At 47.0% G+C, this 25,736-nt stretch overlaps 1 protein-coding gene across 1 annotated transcript in view; it reads left to right on the plus strand.

Annotated features, from left to right (window-relative positions):
• LOC142880930 (leucine-rich repeat and fibronectin type III domain-containing protein 1-like protein) overlaps nt 1-25,736 on the plus strand; it is an 89,731-nt gene that overhangs the window by 45,680 nt on the left and 18,315 nt on the right. Inside the window, exons 3-7 of the mRNA XM_076014898.1 lie at nt 1,652-1,852; nt 5,309-5,475; nt 8,034-8,274; nt 11,436-11,648; nt 12,442-12,752. Coding sequence (XP_075871013.1) covers nt 1,652-1,852; nt 5,309-5,475; nt 8,034-8,274; nt 11,436-11,648; nt 12,442-12,752 — 1,133 coding nt within the window. The remainder of the gene's footprint in view (nt 1-1,651; nt 1,853-5,308; nt 5,476-8,033; nt 8,275-11,435; nt 11,649-12,441; nt 12,753-25,736) is intronic.

A 25,736-nucleotide genomic window follows, 5' to 3' on the forward strand; every position in this document is an offset into this window, starting at 1 on the left:
GGCAAATATATATTGATTCATTTATTCATATATATTCATTTATCAAATTAGACAAACATAAACAATAGCCTATAATAAGCCCTCTGAGCCTTGATGCAGGTGTAAAATATCTTACCTGTACTTTCCTGTGCAGATATCAGCTACTTCAGTCCAACTTCCCCACCTCAGCACTCAAGTCTAGCGTGTGATTAATTACAATGAGTGTTAAATCCATTCACTGGGCAGGATAAACATTTCATTTAAACTCTGGACCATTTTTTCATAAACATTCTAAAATGCAAGTGTTAAGACTTCATACTGAGCCCTAATGTGTGATTGTGGCCAACACGGCTGACTGAGGAAGTGGTGACAGGAAGCCGTTTTCAAAGCACCCGACTCCTGGATTGAGGGAACAGCTCGGCTCCGTTTGCCGTTTCAAAGTGTTGCCAGCGAGGGGGGGCGAACGCGGCTGGCGAGGCAGCGGAAAGAGTTCTCATGTTTACTCTGCGCTACGCAGATAAGGAACATCTGCCGCCTCCAACACGACCTATTGACTGAGGCGACATCTTTGATATCTCAAAATTTCTACCAATTAATTCCGGGTGTAATCATGTGGCGGACGTAGGAGGAAGGAAAAAACACCGAGGCGACGATATCTGATCGCCGGGGAGAGAGGGAGAGAGAGAGAGAGAGAGAGAGGGGCTGATCCCAGCTGGGGGCTTTCCTTGGTGTTTGGAATACAAGTTTGCTGCTCTTCGACGCCATCACAAGGGCACAGATGATACGTGCGCACGCACGCGACGGCGTGGGAAAAGGAGGTGAAGAGAGCGGCGCAGATGTCTGCGATTAGCGCTGCGCTCGCTTCATCAATGCGTGGGCGATGATTGACCTTTTCTCCAGAGTTAATTGAATGTTTTCTTCCTCGCACGTTGTGCGTAGCGTCGCTCGCAAAGTGGGTGTATTTAGAGAGCAGGTGTGTGTTTCCTCCACGAGTTTGTCCGCACTCAACTGAAACAGCAAGACTGTGAGAGCGTTGCAGGGTCTGTCAGCTTTGTTCAAGTGTTAATTTACTCAGGCATGCCACTTATTTATGTGAAGAAGGAAGAGGTGCAAAGTGTCTTTAACACGGACGGGCAATGTAAACGTTGTTCAACACATTATTAAAAGTAACACTTTATTGTGAAGGGGCATTATTCAACATTTGTATTATTCTTGATATTGCAAAGGGAACCTGAAACTGCGTGGGCATATTTAATTGTTCGATCTGGAGAAACTGGTGAAGGATCACTAAAAATGGACGTATCTGCTGTGTGATCGTCGCCTTAAGGATAAAAACAAGAATGAAAATTAAAGCTGCAAGCAGCGTTTGCGAATCAAAACATATCTCTCACTGAGAGTCTTTAGTTTCAATACAAGATAAATCAGGCAGTCCAAACCAATAAACCCAACCCCCCCCCCAAAAAAAAACTAAACAAAAAAAAAAAAAAACTTGCTGTCTATTTATTCTGAAGTTAGAAAAAGCAAATACACGTTGTGAAGGCTGATTAAATAAAAGGCTTTAAAACAAACAGTTGGTCTGAAGCACAGTTGTAAGAGCAGCATACACAGGAGGTGAAATGGCTGAGGTTGATAAAAGATGTCCTCATGTGCGCCGTGTCTTCGGCCCTGGCAGATCCACCTGACCCTCAGCAGAAACACCATCAGTCAAATCCTGCCCTACGCCTTCGCCGACCTCCAGGACCTCCACGCCCTTCACCTGGACGCCAACCGCCTCACCACCCTGGATGACTCACACTTCCAAGGCCTCGTCAACCTGAGGCACCTCATCCTGGCCAACAACCAGCTGCACAGTATATCAGAGGGAGCCTTCCAGGTAAGAGAGACAGTGCGGCTGACAGAGAGAGAGAGAGACAGAGAGAGAGAGAGAGAGAGAGAGAGAGAGAGAGAGAGAGAGAGAGAGAGGGGAACATTTCAGTTGCTGGATGGTTGTTGTTCTTTTTGAAGAAAGAAAGACAAGACAGAGGGAATTAAAATGCAGCCATGAAAGTAAAAACTCAAGTCTGATGCTGTGACCTGCGGTGAAAACAGTTCCAGAGGTCTTTATTAAATGTCCCACTAAACATCATGCACGGTTCCAATGGGCTTCAGGGATGCAATTCCTTTTCCAACAGAGGTGATATTTGATGGAGAACTTGTAGCGTCCACATGGCGACTGCCAATGGCTGCTCGGCATTCAGGGAGGGCCGAGGAGGTCAAGGACCTGGTTTTAAGAACAAATTATCGCAGAGCAATAACTGGAAGTCCATGAAAAGAGACAACCTTTGCGACGACACTGCATCTCCCGGTGCCGGGCGGCAGCGGCGGCGGCGGCCTTGCGGCTGCACTCAGCAACCGGCACAAGGTCATTTTACAAATTGAGGCGGACGTCGGTATTAATAGAATCCTCTGATCAATACACGGGCCCAGCACAATGGTTCCCCAGCCCCCGCTGGAATGCAAGAGTCGCTTCAGGCCGCAGCGCCGGAGAAGACTGCAAGGGCACCGCGCAGTTTCAAAGTTGGAGCAGCCGCAGAGGGCCGAGATCCAGATGTAAATATCAGTTTGCTTTGGGATCGCTCTGCTCCACTGCAATTGTTTGCCTTCAACGATAATTACCAGAGTGACTCACCACCCGCTCTCCTAACTCCTGCAATTTCAGCCCAAGCGTTCTCCTTTTCATTGCCCTTGTGGAAAGGATGCGTTGGAAGATTAGGAAGTCTGAAGAACAACCAGCTCCCACCCTCCAGAACAACTCTGTGTCTTTCCACCGTCTCGATAGATTGTGGAACTTGAGTTGGTCAGTTGCGATGACTCAACAGGAGTGTGCAAATTGCATATACATTCATTCCAGAGGTGCATTTGCCACCATGATAGAAACGCCTGCTGCAAATGCAGATGTTGGCGTCTGTGCTGTCTGGGGTTTTCCAGTGTGAGTCGTCGGCTCCAGTTCACAGACATTCACAGGACAGACGGTGGCCTCGCTGTGTGTCCCTGCGATGAACTGGCAGCGTGTCCAGTGTGTAACCTCGCCTCCAGCAACCCATGAGTGGTGGATTAGCGGACGGCTCAGATTTGCTTTTGTCTGCGGGAGGTTTTGCTTCCTCTCCTGCTCACTGGACTCTCTGCTGAACTACACATCCTGGTTTTAATTAAATTGACACTCCTGCTTGTCTTAAGCTACTTAACTGGTCACTTCCCCACTGGGGCGCCCCCTAGAGACCAGCTCTGACCTCTCTTCCAACCTTCCCTGATGGAATGAAAAGAGAGTGAGAACTTCACCCTCTGTTATTCCCTCTTCCTGTTTGTGAGACAGTTGAGCCTTCCAGCCTTTCTTCAGGGCTCCTTCTCCACCTCCACATCCTCGCCTGTCTTCTCTTCTTCGAGGCGGCGTTTCTCTCTTTTCTCTATTTACATGATGAACAGGACTGGAGCTCAACAACAAGCACAACCTTGAGGTGGCAACTCCAGTCGCTGATGTGACTCACTGTATGTCACAGCGCCTGCTTGATAGTACACGAAAAAAGTAGGTCGACTAAAGAGGCACATGTGCGAGACACAATATGGTGTTGAAAGACGGGAAGTGAACCCCAATACACAGAACATCTACAGCCCTGTGTAGCCAGGACTACCAGATGGTTGTGCTGGTTCAAGGGAACCAGGAACTCTAAAGAGTCCAGAGGTGGGAGTGTGATGGTCGTTGGTCTTTGGCCTGTGGCCCTGCTGTCCACTGGCACTCATCCAAGGGTGGAAAACCCACCTTCACAGAGGAAGCGGTTGCCATCGATTTGATCTCTGACCGCCTCCTCGCAGCCCCTCCACTTCTCCTTTGTCTCGTCACATTGAGAGCCATTATGCTTCCGACGCCGCAGATTTGCCGCGATGGCGCCGATCGCCGTCCGTCGCGGCTTTCAAATGAAGGTTGTTGATTGTGAGAATTATGACAGCGGCGGCGGTAATTACGACAACACTTGGGCGGATCAACAGGCTCTTATCGCTCGCGTCAACACCGGCGCCCGTTGTATCTCACTCCATCGCTGTGCCGCCTGCTGACTCGTGCCATTCCGGCGCCCAGCTAATTACGAGAATTGTGTTGAGGCAATTACGGAAAACAACACGCTGCGGGTGCCACTGCATTGGCCAGCGTGATTGATTTCATTTCGTTTCATTTCATCTGCGTTACTGATAATGCGCCGGTGTTTCCCCTCGTCTCTCCAACTCCCTTCCTCTCTCTTCCACTTCCACACCAATCCCACTTTCTCTCCCAACCCTTCTGTTGTGTTGCGGTCCTGGAGGTTGGTCCTGGTCTCCAGACCACTTTTCAAGGGTCTGGGTCTCGGACTCGGAGGCATTTTTACTGGGTCTGGTCTCAGTCTGGGACTGGACGGACTGGGGATTTTTGATCCAGACCAGTGGAGACTCAGCCAACACTGTAATAACACGATAATAACAGAAAGGAATCCAGCTGCTGCCGTTTTACACTCTGGTGGTGACACCCAGAGTGACACTCTGCCACCTTATTACTATTGATTTATTAATTTGATGAAGCAAAGTTGATTTTTTGAAAATGGTTCAACATAGTTCAGGAAAAAGATTCAAAGAACACCTTGCTGAACAGAGTCGTTGCTGCTCCATTTAGAAGCAAACTGGGATTTAAAAAGATGCTGGTTATTTTTTTTTCTGCTTTGTTGTTATTTTCCTTTGATATCTTCAGTCCTGGTCTGGTCTTGGTCTCGATGCGCTCTGGTCTGGATAATGTCTTGGTCTGGGTTGGTGCCGTCTGGACTACAACACTGCTCTCGTAATCGCTTAAGCTCTCTTCCCCCGTACTGTCAACGCTCTTCCTCCCACTTCCCCTCCTTCTGTTTTTCCTTCCATTTCCATTCTGTGGCCACGTCTTCTCTCCCCTTCCTGTTGTTTTGCGTCCCCTTTAATTCTTCTTCTCATTTGCTTTCTTCACTCACATATTTTATCCTCACCTCTTGCTGGACCTTCTCTTTCTATTGCAATTTACAATGCTAATGCTATGAATCACCCATCCTAGGCGTCTGCACAGTAATGAGACAAAATCCTACTTTTAGTTTTTTTTGTGACATTTTGCATTCACTTTGCATATTTTTCAAAGCGTCTCTAGTTTTATGTCTTCAGGCTGCATAGGGACGTTTTGTTTCTGAACTTAAGAGACACTCATCTCCACTTTGTCGTCGTTGTTTTGTCCTGATTTCTTCCTCATTTCAGTTTGGGTGATGTTTAACCTCCTCCTTGTTTCCCCCTCCGTCCTCACTCAATCCAGGACTTCCTGGAGACCCTGGAGGACCTGGACTTGAGCTACAACAATCTAGTGGATATTCCCTGGGACACCGTCGCCCTGCTGGTCAGCGTCAACACCCTCAGCCTCGACCACAACCTCATAGAAAGCGTCCCTGAGGGAATCTTTTCCAACCTGCACAAACTGGCCAGGTCAGGACCTCCTCAATGTTCAGTGTGCTAATTGGGAAGAAGGGTGGCAGTCAAGTCTTATCCTGACCTGTTCCTGTTGCATTTTACTGCCAGTGAAACTCAACACAGCCCTTTATGACAGTTGCAAACATGTTTTCACACAATGTCCAGTGTGCACAGTATGGCTTAACTTATGATTTTTATATTGGTAAAAGGTATACAGTCCATAAATACATACATAAAAGTACATGCTGACAAATAATACAATGAAAGTACATCATTCTTCCAACCCTTGGAACAATTCTTACATGTTTGTAAGAATATACATGGAGCAGTACAATAAAAAATAGATCAATGGTCCCAGTGCTCCCAGTTAGCTGCCATCTTGCACCAGCATATTTCTACGGAAGCCTGGTGTGGACAATCCAGCTGCCTGACAGCAGAGCGTTTGGTATTTAGTGTCAATGCTCGCGTCTTCAAATAAACCGAAGAAGAAGAAGAAGGTGGGCCAGGTATCCAGGAATTGTGCTCGCGGGCCACCGTAGTTGACTGGCAAGCTCAGGAGAGGGAGGTTACGGAGTCCCTAAGTGAAAGAGCATTGCAATCTAAAATATAACCGCTTGGTATCGCTGCTTTTTTTCTTAGAAATCTCCAAATATTCCACACTGGACCTGCACAAGGCCATCTCATTATTTTCCCATCACTATCAAATTCCTCCATTCAGTTTTAAATGTAATGTACCTGCCTGTTAAACACTGGTATAATGACTATGAAGAGAGCATGAACACCGACGGTCTTTGCACAGGTTTGCACACGAACTCTAAACACCCGAAACGTGTGAGTGATGGCCGGCAGAGCGGCGTGAGGGAGCCGGAGGTGTCCGTCCGTCCGTCTGTCCGTCCGTCCGTCCGTCCGTCTGCATCTCTCCAAGTGTGGCTCTGACTGACGCGTCGGAATTGAATTAATCTCTTTCAAAGGACGTTTTGTTAGCGGCGGCAGCCGCCTGATGAGCTGCTTTTCATTTTGTCAATTTTCAAACCAATTAGACATGAAACTAAGCTGTTGGCAGCTCTCTGCCGATCCCACTAAATAGCAGCCAATCCCTCGGTGTCAGCCCTCCCGTTTGGATGGAAATGAAGCCTTTCAGGGGGCCATCTCAGCTCTCCCAGCATTGCACACCACACAATATGTGGCAGCTGTGGGTCAAGTAAGATTTAGAATGAGCAAATGAGAAGACTGAAGACTCAACCCGACTTCAAGTAATACATTTTATTGACCCCCCCCGTGCGCTCCAACCCCATCTGAAATTGGGAGAATATTTGGAGGAAAAGCAGCCTGGGAGAGAAATCGTCAGACTGACATTTCTGCAGTCATGCAAGAGGCTGTAATGTGGTGTTTTGAGCCCGCCAGAGACAAAACACAGCCGTGTGCAGGTGAGCAGTCAGTCACACAAATTAATACAACCCGAGACTGCAACCCGTAAAGTCGCTTGATTGGAATTTGTAAAGTTCAGCACGCTTCACTCACACCAGCTATTAAATTCATGTTGAGTCAGATGTTGAAAATTTCCAGAGGGGATGGGGAGGCGGGAGGAGGCGGGAGGAGGCGGGAGGAGGCGGGCTTCCTGAATTAGCTTCTCATGGCAGTCAACGCTTCAAGCTCCCTCATTACAAGCCGTCAACAGAGCCACTGCTTCAGCAGGCAAAGGGTGGTCGACTGCAGAGACTGCCCCCTTCTGGCTCAATAACAACTCATTCATTCTGGGGTTTCTCTCCAGCGTTGCGTGATATTTCATGTTATTGTGAAATGCAATCATGTTCCCAACAAATGTCTGCTTGCTGGCACATCACATTTCATTTTGTATCATCCATTCAAAAGAAAAACGGCTGGAGGCGGAGTTCTGTACCTCTGTGCTCCCGACTTCTTCCAGTTGACATTTCAAGCTGAGCCCGTTTCATTGAAAAGAAGCCAAAAAACTTTATCACATCAGAGAACAACTTAAATGAGTATTCTGCAATGAGATAGATAGATAGATAGATAGATAGATAGATAGATAGATAGATAGATAGATAGATAGATAGATAGATAGATGGATGGACAGATGGACGGATGGATGGCCGAACAGACAGACAGACAGATAGATAGATAGATAGATAGCAGAAGTTGATCTCGAGCAGGTTTGGGTCAAACCAGGCCGCTTCTTCAGCCAGTCCTGGCTGAGATTAACACTCTGCCATGAACCCAACTGTTACGTAGAATAGAATAGAATAGATGGCCTTCATTTTACGGACGGTTTAGAATATTTACAAGTTATATACATATGTAATAACATACAACAAGCCTACAAGTAATCCAACAGACAGGGGTTCTGCATTCTCTTTCTTCCAAGTAAATAACAGACAAAAAGATCTGAAAGTTGAGGATGATTGGCTGTGAGATTAAAACACCTGGGGGTGAAAGATTCAAAAGAAAACAATTAGTCGACAAAAAAAAAGCAAGAGCCACGTGTTTCAGTGGTCCGTGTCTTTAATTCCAACTCAGTGAGTCGTTTTCTACTTCTTCTGCTTCCGCCTCATCAGGCTGGACATGACCTCCAACAAGCTGAAGAAGATCCCTCCCGACCCGCTCTTCCTGCGAATCCCTGTGTACGCTAAGATGAAGGGATCCCCCCTGACGGCGCTGGTGCTGAGCTTCGGAGGGAACCCTCTGCACTGCAACTGCGAGCTGGTGTGGCTCCGCAGGCTGACCAGGGAGGACGACCTGGAGACGTGTGCGTCACCCAAAGACCTGGCTGGGAAGTACTTCTGGACCATCAAAGAGGTCTGCTCCATTTACAACTAGCGCTACAGCGCATTGAAGGCTAAAGACTTTGTTTATATTTGTAGGGATTCCAACATTATGCTGTGAAGTTATTCACAGTGTAGGAATGTGGTTCATACCGACTGTAGGAGAAAAACAGACATGCTGACCCAGGTGTCACCAGCTAAACCTGCAATATTGCCCTAGTTTGGCTCCAGTTTGGTACCCTGACCTCTATCACTCCTGACTGAGGTAAATTGTGTCCTTATATATGATTATTAGCATTTTTCTTTTAGAACAGACTCATGACTATTTTAGATGTTTGTTATCTTCGTACCATGACATGTTTCAACGGTAGCGTCCGTCTTCCTCAGAAGGACATGAAGAACATGTCGAGGTACGAAGATCACTTCTGCAATGGTCATGTGTCTGTTACAAAAGTTGCCAATGCCAATGTTGGTATCTACGACACCGGTATTGTTTGGTCAAGACCTCTGCTTTCAAACAAGAGGAGGTGACATTGCGTCATCGAGTGAACACATGATGACACCACGAGGTCATGGATTTGAACAGTGTGGCCCCCCGAGTTACCTGAGATTTGGTGGGTGATGTCTGCGTCATGTCACAGTGTTTGGTGAAAGGAGTGGTGTTTATTGTGTGGCAGGAAGTTGCAGAGGATCCGGTGAAGACACGCAGTTAGCTCGAAGAGACAAAGACCCAACCAAAAGCAGTCCAGCTTATTTTAGCAATGTCAACAAAAAGCAAAGTGTAAATAGAAATGGGGTCACAAGGAAAAACCCAAGGCACTCGCTGCAGAGCACAACAGTCTGCACTGAGTTTAGAATAAATAAGGCAGGAAAGGTCAGTGGAAAACAGCTGGAAAACAACAAGGCGCAGACGAGCTGCAGTCACTCCGAGCAGGAAGCTGCATCAAAGCATCCAAGCTAGCAAAGATAGAAAAGAGATTTTCTTGATGAGTAAAAATCATTTTGATAGTTTTACTCGCTGTCGCTAAAGCAATGCAAAGCATTTTAGTGAACATTGGCTGCAGAGTGTGTAGTGTGAAACATTAGCTAGTATTGTGCCAAACCTAAATATGGCCATAAAAAACTGGTGATGGAAACAGCTCCACTTGGAAAAACCTCTCCTTGCTGGCTGAAAGGTTTTGATGCTCTCATCAGGTGGTTTTCCACACGCATCCATACAGAGGAATATCCTCCTCACAGTGGGATCTCGCTGGACCAGATTTGACCAGAATTCTGGCTTATGATCTTCACACCATTCAACGGAAAACACCTGCAAATCACAATCGTACTTTGTCGAAATTTTAAAAACATTGCTTTTATTTCATGAAAAGCTGTCATGGAAACGTAGCTATTGACGGTTTATGACATAACCTGTGGATCTTTGTCCACCAATGGGGAAGCTGTTGGTGTGGAGGCAGCGCTGCCACCTGGAGGTGAGGAGAAGCTGAGCAGACAATAATCCATGTGGCTTTGTTTTCCAGAGCGCAACCTCTGCTGACCGTTTGCGGGCTAAAATGATTAGCGGCGGCGTTGCGGCCGCAGATAAAAATAGGATTAATTGGTATCACCAAGTGGATATTGTAGAGAGCCTTGGCTCACCTCTGGCGCTGCTGCTGGACCTCCTCCCCAGTGTCACCGCGGCCACCGCCGTAAGAGGATTAGCCTTGTAAGAGGTCGATCTTTAAACCTCTCGTGTCACCCGAGTGTCTGGCCATATTAATACTTTGAGACTTAATAGCCTCACTCCCGCTGCAAGGACGAGTGAGCCTCGGCTGCATCCATCAGAGGTCAGGCATTAGCTGTCAAACACCGGAGAAATTCCACTTTGAAGTGGGTGAAAGCCGCCAGGACACCTTTTGCACCCTTGTGCTTCTCCGTGTCGGACGGAAGCTCAAAAATCCAAGACTTTAAGTTCCCGTTAAAGGGGAGAAAAGTGGATGCTGATTTGAGGCGTGAGGGTTATCTGGGCAAACCAGATATGTATTAAAACCATGTTGGTGTTCTGCTTTTTCTCTCTCTTCTCACCTGAATGACCAGGACCACACTCGCGTTCCTTCCCACTCACACACACACACACACAAACACACACACACAGCCAAGTTCAATCACAGCTTTTACTCAGAGCTTCGCCGCAGCGATGGAGGTTTAGCCTGTAATGCAGGACTGAAAGGGCGTTTTTTTTTAAGCCTCACCTGAAGTGGTCATCGGGCCAGCAATCATCTCAGGAGGTAACAAGCATCCAGAAGAAGGAAAAAAAAAGAGTTTGCAGAAGCCGTGAGCGCTAGAAATGAGAGAAACTCTGCAAAGTTGGTTCTGCAGTGAAACTTTTCACTGCGGCATCCCTTTGCATTGGAAAAAGGCTTCCAACGCTGAGCCGACGGCTGCTGTTTGCTGCTGGGATAAAACCAACTGTCAAGCTCACGCCCAGACAAACCCAGACCCATTTCATCTGATTTCTGCTCTATTTACCCAGTCAACTTAACAGTCACTCACCGCCTTCACATCAACGTCTCCCAATATCTGTTGTTGAGCTGAGTGCAATGCAAAGATGTTTTAAACTATGTTTGCATTCCAGAAAAATGAGCAAATGTTTTTCTTAAACCTGGGAGATGCATTTGATTTGCGAGCCCGTGTGTACAAGTCTGTCATTTAAAGCGGAGGTGAAGGTAGAGGGAACAGTTTAACAGGTTGTTTTCTTTTTTCAAATTCAATACGATCATTGATATTTCTGGGGTTGATATTGCGATATCTATATCAATACAGTTTTTTGGTTTTACATTTTTTTCAATAAATACAAAGTTAAAAATCACAAAAGTGGTCGTTAATATATTTATTACAAAATTGAAAGACTAAAAAGAGAAAAGAAAATTTAAAAAATTTAAATTTCAGGCCAAAATTCATACTAGCAATTGAAGTTTCATTACTTTGTTTTAAAAAAGAAAGTCAGCATCTCCGGCTTTGGACAAGGCTGCATGACCTCCAAAGGATGCCGGATTATTAGAACTGTTTTGTCCTTGATTAAACTAGTGTCAATTTATTTAGCAGGTCAGTAAATAGCAACAATCAAAAACGTTTCTTTGGATGCAACAGAGCATTGACGTTCACATAACGCAACGATTCAGCGGCTGAATTATTCTTTCTGATTTTGACCAACAGGAGGAGTTTGTGTGCGAGCCCCCCATGATCACCCGACACACCTCCAAAATGTTTGTGATGGAGGGTCAAGAGGTCAGCCTTCGCTGCAAGTCCATTGGCGACCCTGAGCCCTCGACCCACTGGGTCAGCCCCGATGGGAAGCTGATCGGCAACACGTCCAGAACCGTCTGCTACGAGAACGGCTCGCTGGACATCCTCAAGGCCTCCGTCAAGGTGCGGGACGTGAACATCCACTCTGAGGAGCTCAGTGCGTGGCCTCCACGGGAGAGACACTGGGGTTGTTGTTTTAATTTGGATTTACATTTTATATTTGGTTTGACACACTGTACTGCTCAGTATATGAAAGAATTACAGCACAGTGTGACACAGGTACATTATATATGTTGAAGAAGCTTAATAGATAAAAATGGAATAATGACACATTGACAGGAGTCCTCTAGTTTTAATATACATTATTAATATACATTCACAGAAGGAATTCAGCTGACATTTACAGAGGAATTTCAAAACATTGAACTTTGTCGTTGTCGCACTAAGAAAATGTTTGTTGAGCTGTGAAATCATGATCATGTGACTCTCTGGACCAATCACGTGTCATTTCCTGTGTATAAGAGACATGACTGCCATCAGGCCCAAACGTTAGCATTAGCATTATTGTAAAGTTTGACACGGCCAATTAAATTGGTCTAACAAGAGACCTGTCCTCAAGATCTGTTGCCTCTAGTGTTGTAGTCTAGATCAGTGGTCCCCAACCCCCGGGTACCGGTCCGTGGGTCATGTGGTACCGGGCCGCGGGACTTTAGCGCCATCTCCCCTCAGTCTCCACTGGTCTGGGTCAAAAATCCCCAGTCCGTCCTGTCCCAAACTGAGACCCAGACCCAGTGAAAATGTCTGGAGACCCAGACCAGCCTCCAGGACTACAACACGAGTTACCTCCTTGCTGGTTTAGCACCACAGCACAAAGCACAGGGAGTTTAATGACACTTTGGGGTCTTTACTTTCTCAGGATTCTGGAAAGTTCACGTGCATCGCCTCCAATGCAGCTGGGGAGGCCACAGCTCCTGTCGAGCTGGTTGTCAATCCATCACCGCATTTCGACCCCAAGCTGGACCCCGACCCCGGACCCTCGGACATTCCCACCTCCATCAAGTCCAACGTCAGCGGGGGTCAGGCCCGCTCCGACCAGCAGCGGGTCAGCGTGTCCGACGTGACGTCCAGCACTGTCACCATCAGGTGGCCTCCGCAGAACCACATACCAGGAGTGCGCATGTACCAGATCCAGTACAACAGCTCCACGGACGACATACTAATATACAGGTGAGTGCATCTGAGTTTGTGTGTGGATGTGCTTGCATGTGAGTCTGTGTTGCTTCACTTACAAGGAGAAGCAAACTTTGTTTTCCTTCAAATCAACTTATTTGTCTTTTTGAATCACCGTCTCCTTCCAAACCCGAGCTCGGTGAAACGTTGCTCAGCGCTTCCTGACTTGCAGTCGGTTCTGACCGTCGCTGTGGAATATGTATGTCGAGCTCTGAGCTGAAGCTCGGGTCACAGCTTGGTCTTTTGGTTTGGTTTGGTTATTTTCATTCCTTTTGTTGTTTAAGAGTAAGACAAAGAGGCACGATCACATCTGCTGCACTCTTGTGTTCGTCCTCAGTGTGTGGTTATCGCAGTGCAGGTTTAATGAGGAGAGGAAGGAAGGCGAGTTTATTAGGAAGTAAGACCACAGCAGTTTTTGGATTTTCTGGCTATAGATGTCACTCTGCGTTCTACCAGACCCTGGACACCGATGTCCTGAGCTCCTAAGGAACCTCCAAGACCTCAAGACCTCAAGACCATACCTTGTAGTGGGAGCTAGAGTACTGCTCAGGCTGGTGGCCCCTAGGTTCTCCCCTTTCTAAATGTGCAGAACAGGCTGGTTCATCAGAAGGTTCCAGAAACTGCCATCAAGCCCCAACAGAAGGTGCTAAGGTGTGAACCTCCACCAGCGCTCCATGTCCAGATGTGTTCTTGACGCTGATGCAAGAGGAAAGAAGTCACACTTCCGATCCATCAGGCAGTAATACAAATAATGACTGAGCCACGGCAGAACACTGAACGTTATCGTTATGAAAAAACCATCAAGCGGTGAATCATCCCCGACGGAGAGCGTTGCTCCATTTGCCATCATGAGCTGTAATAAGCCGCAGCGCACGATTCTCCTAATTGCCAGATGTGGATGTGAGAGCACGTGTTGGCCTGAAGCTGCCAAGCGGCCCACGGGCAGCCGCTCCTCCCACTCCGCCGCCATCCCATCAGTCACCTGCACGGCTCCTCAACCTGCCACCATCACTCCAGGCCGTGTGACGTATCACCGCAATAAAGCGCTCGGAGTGCTGGCAGGTGACAATTTGAAATGTGGTCACAGTTTCAGTCCTCATTATCAAGCCAAACTGAGGGGTCTCAAGCCACTGTTTTCACAGCTGGAACGGGAAAAAGTCAACGCGTGGTTTTGGCCCAGAGAGACCGGACAAATGATTGAAGGTTCAGCCGAGGATGTGACCCAGAACCTTTTCTCGCAGCAGGGAGCTGCGCAGCAGCAAGACCACCACCCCCCCCCCCCAACCCCCACCCTACCCCCCACCCTCTCGCTGCAAGAGGGTCGCGCCCTGCGGGGGAGGTGAAACCTATCACTCATTTTTGGCAGGTCATATTTTAAATCCCTGTTTTCTTCTGACCGCTAGTGATGAGCAATGACATACTTTTCAAATTCAATAACGATCGTTGATATTTCTGGGGTTGATATTGCGATATCTATATCAATACACTTTTTTTGGTTTGAATTTTTTTTTCAATAAATACTGAGTTAAAAATCACAACAATGGTCGTTAATATATTTATTACAAAATTGAAAGACTAAAAAGAGAAAAGGAAATATTCATAATGTCAATATAAATGCGTGCTCCTCTGGTGTGCACAGAGATTGCTGGTGAAAAGCAGGACCAAACAACACTCTCAAAAAAATTTTTTTTTATATATTTATATCAATATTTTCTTACAATTATCGATACAAAATGTTACTCTGATCAGCGATCAATATGTCAATAAAAACATCAATATGCACATCACTGCTGCCTGTCTGTGGCCAAGATGCAGAGGTACCGCTCGTCTGGAGTGAAAATGTTTTGCCGCCAAGCAAAGGATTCATTTTACAAGGGAAATTCAAACACATTACAATCATTTCGCTGGGTCTGAAGCCATTACTAATGCATTCAAATTGCCGTCGTCCAACCATTGAGTCAAAGCTATTACGAATAAATGTATTTGAATGGCCGCATTTCCTGCAACGCAGCGGGTGAAGCTGCGCGCTTCATCACTTTTTTTTTATACTTGAACCTGCTGCCGCCTGAAGGTGTCGACATTTGGTGAGTGTGTCTCAAAGGTCAGCTGGCAGAGTGCGGAGTGTTTGACGGTGGAACTGCTCTCTGCTGCTGCTTCCAGCCAGCAATCTGACCAGCCCCGCCCTCTGCCCCGCCCCCCTACCCCGCCCTCAGCCCCACCACTCTACACAAGGAACTCTCCCAGGATTCCTTGGATTCAATGTACGACCCAGCAAATTAGAATACCCTCAACAGGTTGCTGTATTTCTGCAATTCAACTTAAAAGGTGAATGTGACATATTATATGAAGGAATAATATGCAAATCAATATATTTCAAGTTTTGATTTCTTTGGATTTTGCTGATCAGGTCTTGCAGCTTAAAAAAAAAACTCAAATTTTATAATAATTTTCTGAGTTTGTGGGTTTGTGGTTTTAATAAGCTGAACATCTTAATGAGCAAAGTTACAACAAGGAACTGCTTGAGATGTCACTTTGCGTGGAATGGCTCAATAAAATGTGTTGCTTTCATCTTTGATGTTAAACTGAAATAAAACAACCTTTTCAGGAAATTCTAATGTTCTGGGTAGTACCCGTGTATTTACACCCAGTAACCGGCCCGGAGAGAGGTTTTGGGGAGACGCATCAGACAAACCATCTGTCCATCACACTCAGGTGGACCAGGTGTCAGATTTGTTGTAACGTCATAAACCTTTAACAACAAAGCTGCTCTTGTTGCACCCACTTACATCCAGACAGAACGACAAAACGCTTTCGCAGCTAGAGCTGCGGCTGAGATGTGGGCCATGGTGGTGTTGATCATCTCCACTCACATCTCATCTTTGCTCAGTAGGCTTTGCCTCGGGTTGTTTGCCCGAACGCTCTCCCAGGATGTGCGTAACGCTGTGGCTCCTCCGCCTCCCTTCTCAACCAGTGTAGTGAAAGCATCTGTTTCAGCCGGCCGTGTCGCTACGCGCACCTCTGGCTCGAGTGCAAAGCATTTTGTGAAGCGAGTGGAGCTCTCTGGCGGAGCTGGTGGCCTCTCCAGCGGACAGTGTGGAGAGAAGACTCGTGACGCCCACTCTGCCCTCTCTGCAGTCTGGGCCCAGCCACAGTATTACCGAGCTCTTCATCATCACACATTGTACTCTTCGCACACTTGACAGCAATTTGGTGTAATTGCAGTCACTTTCAGTCACTAAGCACCGCATTGTTCTTTTTTCTTTTTTTATGTCAGATATGACTGGAGCCCAAAGGGTGGTCGTGTTTTCTGCCTCGGTGAAGTGAGTCACTAATGCAGAAAGTGACAGCATGAGATCACTAGCCAGCCCTCTTCTGGCACACTGTATTTTTGGACCGTTCTCTTTAAAGCCCAGACAGGGTTGTGAGTGAAAATCCCAGTGGATCAGTAGTTGTGAAATAACACAGCAGCCCGTCTGGCACCAGCACTCATGCCAGCTTCAACGTCACTTCAGTCTCCTCTCTTTCCTGTTCCGCTGCACAATGTGAACTTCTAAAACGTTTCTCTTCACTACATCTACATGCTGGCTTATTAACCATTTGTATTAAAATAAAAAAATAAAAAATAAAAATAAAAAAGACCCAATAAAGTGGGAGAGGAAGTGAGAGAGCGAGAACGATGCACAGCAAGCAGGTTTAATCTTTAAACTCTGTCATTCATTGATCATTTGGTCTTTCATTGCAATCCATTTAAATGACTACAATCATCCCATACCATTAACACGGAATAATACAACGCTTATTGACCCACATGAGTCAAACAATAGGAGTGGAAAACTCGGACTCGTCGCTCATGAATACGAAAAGTCTCAGAGGAATTTTTGGATGTCTGGGTAGAACTTCAGAAAACGTATGGGATTTTTGTTGTTGTTAATTTATTTATTGGCATGTTGAACTGCTTCTCGTAGCAGCGCGCTCACTGAATACCAGCTTGGTCATTTTCTCATCAGTTTGCTCCCACAATTGAAAAAAGTTAGAATGAGGCCAGGTCCCCTGTCGAATCATTGGTCCAAACCATCCCAGCAGCCTCTGCCTAACCTTTTTTTTTTTTTTTTTTTTTTTCTTAATCTTTCCAGGGAAGTTGAGCGAGCGGGCGGGCCTGCGGTTATTCACCGGCCTGCTTCTCATTCACGTTTGGGACTTGTCCAATAGTGCTGAACTGCATTAATTGGGTGAATTGTGCAGCTGCAGTCAGCCGGTTGTGAGCGGAGCAGCGGCAGCTCTGGGGTTCATGGGGTGGAAGTTGTCAAGGGGTGGTGGTGGTGGTGGTGGTGGTGGTGGGGGGGTGTTGCTCATTCATTTCCCCGGCTGCCGATCTTCCAGTGGGAAGCCACAGGCACTTTCCTCCAGGCTACTGCTGCCCTATCATAATGGCATGACAAATGGTGCAATGAAAATTTTAGAAGTTCAGCGACCATCATTGCTGTTATCAAAGCAGCAAGAGCTCCAGGGGAGGAAGGAGGGGCGGGGGGGGGGGGGGGTTCACAGCTCAGCTGAGCAAATTATGCATTACAGATGGAAGTGATGCTAACACAACTTGCCCAGTTTTTCTCTGGCACTGGGGCACATTTTGACACGATTCCCCCCTTCACACTGGATTAGCCTCTCCTTGGAGAGCTGTTTTGCTGCTCACAGCCATTAGCTGCTGCGAAATTGGCAGTGACACGAGGTGAATCAGCACCAGCAGACTAGTATTCCTTGGGCCATGTAGTTGGTAGCGGGTGGTTGCAAAAACGGAGGGAAACCCTGATGAACTGCGACGGTGTCCTCGTATGGCGAAGAGGAGCGCTGGTACGATAGTTTGTCATCAGCATACAGTAGATAGATGAGATACAACCAATTACAAGCAATCTGTGAAATGCGGTGTTCCAGATCACCGCTGCCACACCTTGCTTGGCTCCTCAACCAGTAACTTCACAAAGGCAGAAAACAAACCGACTGAATTCCACTTTGTGTCCTGTGTGGCTCCAGTCAGAACCAACAGTCCCAACAGTCATCATATTGTGGCAACATTGAGCTCTGCCAACCAGCTCCACCATTAACAGAAAGAGGAAAATCTTCTGTGGGCCGCAACCGCACGGAATGTATCAAACATGCATCAGATGCAAAAGCGATGCGGCGATTCCCCCAGGGATTGGTGGAGGTTTTGTTCCAAGAATACCGACGAATAGCGGAAAACCACTAATGATGAACGCGGTTCATTAAAATGCCAATGGGAGCAAATTAGTAGGGCTGAATGTGTGTAATTCCTCTGCCGGTTGTTACATCTTGCACAAAATTGTAACAAGTAAAAGCGTGTTTTTGTACGGGTCCAGAAGAGGTCCATTTGAAGAATTCCTCTTTAGGCTGTAAGCACGGAGAGTTATGAGCTCCATTCCAAGAAAAATACCAGTGAGTGGGTGAGACCGTGAACCACCGAGACGTGGAGAAAGACTGCACCAAGTTAAGATGTGAGACCTCTATGAGTTCCACACTGTGTGGGCCGAGAACCTGGCCAACCAGACCGAGTTTTAACATGGTCAAGACAGGCCAACTGTTGTCTGAGGAAGGAAGAGGAGAGGACAAGGGACATGCAGGTAGTCGGTGTGAGAGAAGAGGCTTGCAGAGGGTTAGATGGGAGCAGATGATTGGCCGCGGTGACCCTGTAGGGAATAGTAAGAAGAAGAAGAAGAAGAAGAAGAAGTCCTTTCAAATCGACTTTTTCTTTTTTCGAGATGTTGCAGTTGCCTGACTGGGCGCTGTGGTCTGAGTGGTTTCATTCCATGAAGTTCTGATCGGTCCACTGTTACACATGGAACTGAATGTACAGTAAATAGATGGATCGTGACCCTGACTCTGTGAACGGCGCTTGAGATGAAACGAAATCTGAAACACAATAAAAGCAATTACATTTCAGGGACAGCGTTTTTTTATTCTTGATATCGAGGTGACCTCTGGTTTGACTCTGTAAAAGGAGGCTGTGGGGGAGGAGGAGGAGGAGGAGAAGCTCATTATCTTTGAGGGAAAGTAGCGTGTGAAAGGGAAGAACCTGTGGGAGGAGGAGAGATGGATGGAGAGCTGAATTCCTGCTTTCCATCGAGCCTCTTCTTCATCTTCCTCGCTCGCTCTTTCAGTTCCAACGTGCTGCGCTTGCAGAAAGATTGCGTACGTTGGGGCCAAGAGAAGCCCCTCTACCACCACACACACACACACACACACACACACACACACACACTCCCTCTGCCACCATCCCTGCTGGACTCTCAGCAGCAGCGGCAGCAGAAGGAATCAGACAGGAAGAGCTTTATTATTTTACAATATTCCTTCATTCTGCTCCACTCTGCCCTCGGGGCTAGTAGAACCTGACCGGCCTTATCTCTCTGCACACCACACCCATGTACACACACACACACACACACACACACGCAGAGCCACGGCAGCTCACGCAGAGCTCGAAGGATTATTGCTCCGTGGAGATCAACCTGCTGTCAGCAGCAGGAAATGAATCTATTGATTCGTCCTCCTTTCATTTTCTCTTCTGCCCTCCTTCTCTCTCTCCTCTGTCCGGGACCAGGATGGTGTGTGTGTGTGTGTGTGTGTGTGTGTGTGTGTGTGAGCACGCTGTGCTGTGGGCACGTGCTGACTTACTAATTACCATGCTTGTGTAAGTAAAGACAGATTGAAGAAGAAAGAAAGAGAGGAGTGATGAGGAGCGATTCAGTTCGATTCTGAGAGCCGGCGGCTCTTTGAGGTGAACCAAGAGAGCCGGCTCCTGATTGGCTGGGAGCCGTTTTGTTTGTTTGTTTGTTGTTGTTGTTTTCGGGAGCCGAACCGGAAGACGGGTCACTGATCCACACCCACTCACTGTGGGAGTTGGCAGCGATTTAGAACCAGCGTTAGTGAAGATTCTTTGCAATAGAGAGATGTCAAAAATACCTTCATATGTAACACATGCACACACACACACACACACACACACACACACACACACACACACATATATATGTATGGTGTCTGGTGACTGAACTTTTTGCACTTTGTTTTGCAAATTTGTGTGATGTGTTGATGTTCTTTCACTCGTACATAGTTGTATTGTAGTGGCTGTTTGTTTGGGTACTTCATATCTATTTTAACAGCACTGTGTTCCATGTGGAGTATATAAATAATATGAATTTAATATTTTGATATCATGAACATTGGTCATTCATTTTAGCAAATTATCGGGTCATAAAATAATATAAGCAACAAAAAACAAGGAAAACCGTCTGCTTGGATCAGGAGGGAGGAAGGAAGGAAGGAAGGAAGAAAGGAAGGAAGGAGGGAGGGAGGAAGGAAGGAAGGAAGGAAGGAAGGAGGGAGGAAGGAAGGAAGGAAGGAAGGAAGGAAAGAGGGAGGGAGGGAGGAAGGAGTCCAGGAAATGTCAGAGAGGCTTCACTCTTCCACTTCCTGTTTCTTTTTCGTGCGTAGAACTTTTCGAAAGTTGCGGCGTGCCCCTCCCCCACCCTCCACCTTCCACCCTCCACACACACACACACACACACACTTCTCGTATCACCTCCGCGTACGTCCGCCCTCATGACCGTCCATGTTGGCTCCGGTGCTCTTTCTGCTTCCGCCTGCCGTCAATCAGCCAAATGTCGCCCCGTCGCCCGCGGCCGTCCGCTCACCAGACATCCAGCACAGGTGACGGCGGCGATGGTGAGCTTGTTGAGGCACAGATCAAATCTAAAGGTTTCTCTCAGACTCAGACAGCAGGAGGTCTCACCTCGTCTCTGAGGACGAGAGACAATAGAAGGTTGGATTGGAAGATTGAACAGCAGGCGTCAGCAGGAAGGAAGCCTGGTGAGGAAACGCTCTGGAATGTAGTGTGTAAAGTACAGACATGTGTGTACAAATGTAGGGAGTCAAAGTAAAAAGTCATCAGAAAATAGAAACACTAAGACACAGAAAGTGCAGTGTTACTCTTCCTTGGCCTTGTTACGCAGTAATACTCGTACAAAACACGGCTCGGTTCTCTTCTGCACCAATATCACACACACGAATATTACACACAGTCGCACAGTCGCACAGTCTCACAGTTTCTATATCTGACACCATTATCTGGCCACCGCCGGGCAGCCGTGGAGGTCCCTGAAGGCAGCAGCAGCAGCAGCAGCAGCAGCAGCAGCAGCAGCAGCAGCAGACCCTCACCTGAGGTCAGGCTGACCTTCCCCTGCTAATGACGCTGCTCTCTCCTCCACCTGCCAGCTGCCTCTCGTTTCATCTCACACTCACTCACTCTTTCCGTTGTTTCACGGCCACATCAATGCCTCCCATCCGCACCTCGCAGAACTAACGCCACAGGTCTTTCAAATGAGATGAGGGGAGAAAAGAAAAAAGGTTCTTTAAGGACAGAACTGCATAATATTTGCCACCCCAAGAAGGAGAAAAAGTAAAGAAAAAGCCGACGCAGGAGAATAAGACAGGGTTTTAAAGAGGTTTTCTTTTCCTTTTTCTTTTTTTACTTCTCAAGTGCCGATGTCTCACGTCTGACTTTCAAAGTAACACAGAGGACTTTTTTTTTTTTTTTCTTTTTCCTCTTCCAAAACTTCTCTGTGTCTGAGTTCACGTTCATCACTCACCAGGTCTGTGGACGCGTTAGTTTGTTATTCCATTTTTTGCAGTAAACTTTACAGTTAAAACAAATAATTGTGATGCCGTAACGCCAGACACACAATGAATATTGCATCTGATTTTGCCCTCTTCTGCAGGATGTAAGATCAATCATTCCTTCATTACATGGCTACATTGATTTCTTAGCAAACCGCCAGGATGCAGAATATGTGAAAGACGCACTGTGCTTGTGTTTAACGCTTCATTCTCTCAGATTGCGTGACGGTGAAACATTGCAGGCTGTAATATGCACCGTGTGTTATTGATGCAAACGGTCCTGAGGCACGTCGCAAGGCAATTTGTGTCGTAATAATTTTCCTCAATCGATTTCATTTCAAGCCGCTGATTCAATACTTTAACATTTCCCATCTGGCAAGACTGCCTCTGATTGACAGCCTTCCAGAAACCCACCAGGATGATGAGACCAGAGTAGGTTGACAAGACGTCCATCAAAATCTTAATGTACGAATTACAGCATAATATATAAATTATTATTATTATCTGTTTCCCACAGATTGATCTTTGCTATTGTAGCACAGACAAGCTAATGCTGCTTACCAGACTAGAGGAGTAAAACGAAGCAGAGCAGAGGTGGCAGCTGAAATTCTAAACAAATATAAAATTACTTTCCATTAATGTTTATTAACATTATCAAGTGTTGGATTAGACTCGATAGTTGATTTTTGAATGTCTCATTAAAGGGACAAATGTTTTATTATGTAAAAGCGTGACCATGAAATGTATAAATTCTAAAAGTTTTCTAAAGTTTATAAAAACATGAAGGAAATGGTATATAAAGCACATGTACACAAATAAAAGTGAACACTCGCAGTACAATAAAAAATCATTTGGTTTTCCTTCCCTAAAAATGATTTTCATATGTATTTAAGAGACTCCACAGATCAATCAGAGTCCCAGTGTTCCCAGTAAGCTGCCATCTTGCACCAGCATACTTCTAAGGAAGCCTGGTGTGGACAGTCCAGCTGCCTGAAAGCAGAGTGTTTGGTATTTAGACTGAACGCTAGGGGGCGTCCTCAAATATACCAACCAGGAACAAGTTGGAGCAGGTATCCAGGTTTGTGCCCGGAGGTCCACCGTAGTTCCCCGGCAAGCTCAGGAGAGGGAAGGTACAGAGTCCCTCGGGGGAAATAAATGAAAGAGCATTGCAATCTAAAATGTAACCACCTTTATTCTGCTGTTTCGTCTTAAAAAAAAACTCCAAATATTACACACTGGACCTCTAAAGTCAAATGAATTGTCACACGTGTGGCCAAGTGTTCACCCCTGCCTGAGCGAACGGTGAGCTGCACCCGTCGGCGCCAGGAACTCGATGGGCCGACTCCTCGAGTTCCAAACAAATCCCTTTTGTGACAAACGAAGCCGAGACGCAATATCGAAAAACTCTTTGCTGATGGTGTTGTTTTGATTTAATCCCCGCCCCGCCGCTGACAGCCCTCTGGTCCCAGCTCGATATGTGTGTGCGAAAGACACTTGACGTTCCACGGCGGCGGTGGCGGCGGCGGTGGCGGCAGCGGCGGTATGCGCTTCTCATATCATTTGGCCCTGGCGCTGGATTATTGGATTAGAGCAGAGCCGGCCTCTCCCTCCTGCTGCAACATCTTCCTCCGGCTGCCAGCCAACCAGGTGCTTCCCTCAGGTTCCCTGCTAATTGCGGAGCTCTGACTCACTGCTGTCAATTACACTGCAGCTCCTCGGCCCACTCTCACCTCCTGCAAGGCTGTTCTATCAGCGCGCCCTTATTCACAACGCCAGTCTTGGCATTCTCACAGCAGGCCTCTTCTATATAAATCTGCTGGGGAAAGTAATGGCGGGATTCACTGCTTGTCATTTCCATCCGTGCACAGAAAGCCGTGTTAGATGTTTGAGGCTGCCTGCAGAAACGGCTGCTTTACTTTACAGCAACTTGACTGCAATCATTTGTAGATTTAGTGCAGGCGTGGGCAAACTACGGCCCAGGGGCAATTTCTGGCCTCTTAATCTTTTTAATCCGGCCCGCTGAACTTGAAGAAATGACGCTAATAGTCGGTCAGCTATCAAACAGCTGCATCTCCTCCATGTTTGCAGTGTTTTCAGAGTCATTTCAGTGAAGAGCTAAGCACCCTGGTGGTTCTGGATGGTTCTAGGTGGTTCTGGGTGGTTCCAAGAGCTAAGCACCCTGGTGGGGCTTCAAAGATACTGATTTGGTTGCAACTTTGCTTTGCTTCATGGATGGATGGATGCAGGGTCGTGTGTGAGCACAGCGGGTCTGAAATTCATGAGATCGTTTCTTCTTGTGGGCAGCAGAGAAGCATGAACACAGGAGACGAGAAGCAAACTGGCCTTGAACCCTCTGCTTGTGGTTGCTCTCATTCTAAATGTATGAACGTCGGTACTGCTGTGAAGTTCTGCCACCACGAACAGAATCAACTGACTTGGTTGAGTTTAACACAAAAATACACATTCAAAAATTCCTCGCCCGTCTTTTTTCATTATACTTATAGTCCCATGAAGGGACTATTGAGTATTGAGTATTCCAAGTGTACAATATTAATATCAATAGTCCAACATTCTCTGGACGTGAAGTCTTGTCTACTTACTCATCGACGTCATCAAGGAACAGTATTTTTTACTTACTAGCAAAATATCATATATTGATATTATATAATGTGATATATTGCCACTGACTGTCTGCACCACTTTACACCTTTTGTGGAGCCATAATCTTCAGGCCTATGAAAGACTGGAAAGGACTGCAGGTGGCACTGCTGATGTGCTCTGGTTTGTGATGGATGGTGATGTTCCAGGTGTTGCAGATGGTGCTTGTGTGTGTGTGTGTGTGTGTGTGTGTGTGTGTGTGTGTGTGTGTGTGTGTGTGTGTGTGTGTGTGTGGATGGTGCGCCTGCCTGTGCCAGCTGCTCAGTCTCTCTGCAGGCCTTCTGGGTCAAGGCGTTCTCACCTTTCCCCTCGGCTCGCTGGCTGTTGGTGCAGGGTGAAGCTGTTCACCAGGGCAAAGTCCAGAAAGTGGTAAAAAAAAAAAAAAACAGCTTTGTACCACTTGTGGGTGTTGTGGAGGAATTTGTACAAGGTAATTAGGGCATCAGAAGTGCCCATGATCATGCAAAGGCCAATGGAAAGCAGAATATTTCCAGCACACAGGTTCTATTGTTGTACTTCCTGGCTGAGTTATTTTATCGCTTGCAGATATTTGCGTGTCCACTGGCTACTGTCACCTTTGACCCTCTCACGTCCCTGACCCATGTCATGTCCCTGGGCTGTGCGCAGAGTTCCGCACAGAGAGACCTCCCTCGTATCTCCACTGTAGCGAGAGTGGAGAGTCTTTCCTGATAGAAGCCCCGAGAAGTCCGAGCCTGAGAAGAGCCTCACAAGAGTTCCTCGTGAACTTGCTCGACCGTCACTTCTGATGTTGATGATGGTCGACCACATCCTTTAGCCCTGCACATGCAGCCTTCCTCTTTAAATCTTTGGTGCCAAGTCCAAATTCTTTTCCCCAGTCGGTGAATTTTTACCAAATGCGTTGCGTTAACGGCGCGCTGCGCGGTCTAAGGTTATTTCAACTAGCATTGCCAAAATGATTGGCCTGCCAAATGATGCCACATTTTCTGGGACACCCTGTGGAATGAAGAGTCTGCAGCAGAACACTGACAGTCGGAGCGAAGGGGCCTGCTGAAGAAGTGTGATTCGAACATGGCCGCTGAGTCCATGTTCCTGCTGTCAGGACGGAGGGAGGGATTCAACACTGAGGCTCACTAACCACATTGGATCAGGAGACAAACATCACGTTGATGTGTACGTCCAGTCAGCGCCGTGAGTCATGATGCACACAATGGAAACACAAAGCGACAGCGCCGGCGCATAACCTCGACTGGCAGTGAAGGTGATTGTGTACGTCCGAGGCCACCTTGCCGTCAGCACGGAGTCGGCTTGAACGCAGCAGCGGCGGCGGCGGTGGCAGCAGCAGCAGCAGCAGCAGCAGCAGCAGCAGCAGCAGCGCAGCCAGAACCAGGACACAGTCGAGTTAATTGCAGCTTAAATATGTCAGCATGGCAGTTAGCATCGTTTAAGGCTCTGAATAATGCAGGCGCTCATAATGAAATGTGTTGGGGTGTCATACAGGATTCATGGAGGGATGACCTCAAGTGTTGCCTCTGTCTCTGTCCATGACAGCCCTGTGAATAATGCAGCGGCCACCAGCCTCCAAAATGAAGCCGCCCGGGATTTTACAAGTGGCAAAGCACTCAGTTTGATTATAGCTGCGAGCTTCCACTCGCGTCT

This window comes from Nelusetta ayraudi, unplaced genomic scaffold (assembly GCF_046127955.1).
Source record: "Nelusetta ayraudi isolate G7.1 ecotype Tasmania unplaced genomic scaffold, CSIRO-AGI_Nayr_v1 ptg000175l, whole genome shotgun sequence".
NCBI classification, from domain to species: domain Eukaryota; kingdom Metazoa; phylum Chordata; class Actinopteri; order Tetraodontiformes; family Monacanthidae; genus Nelusetta; species Nelusetta ayraudi.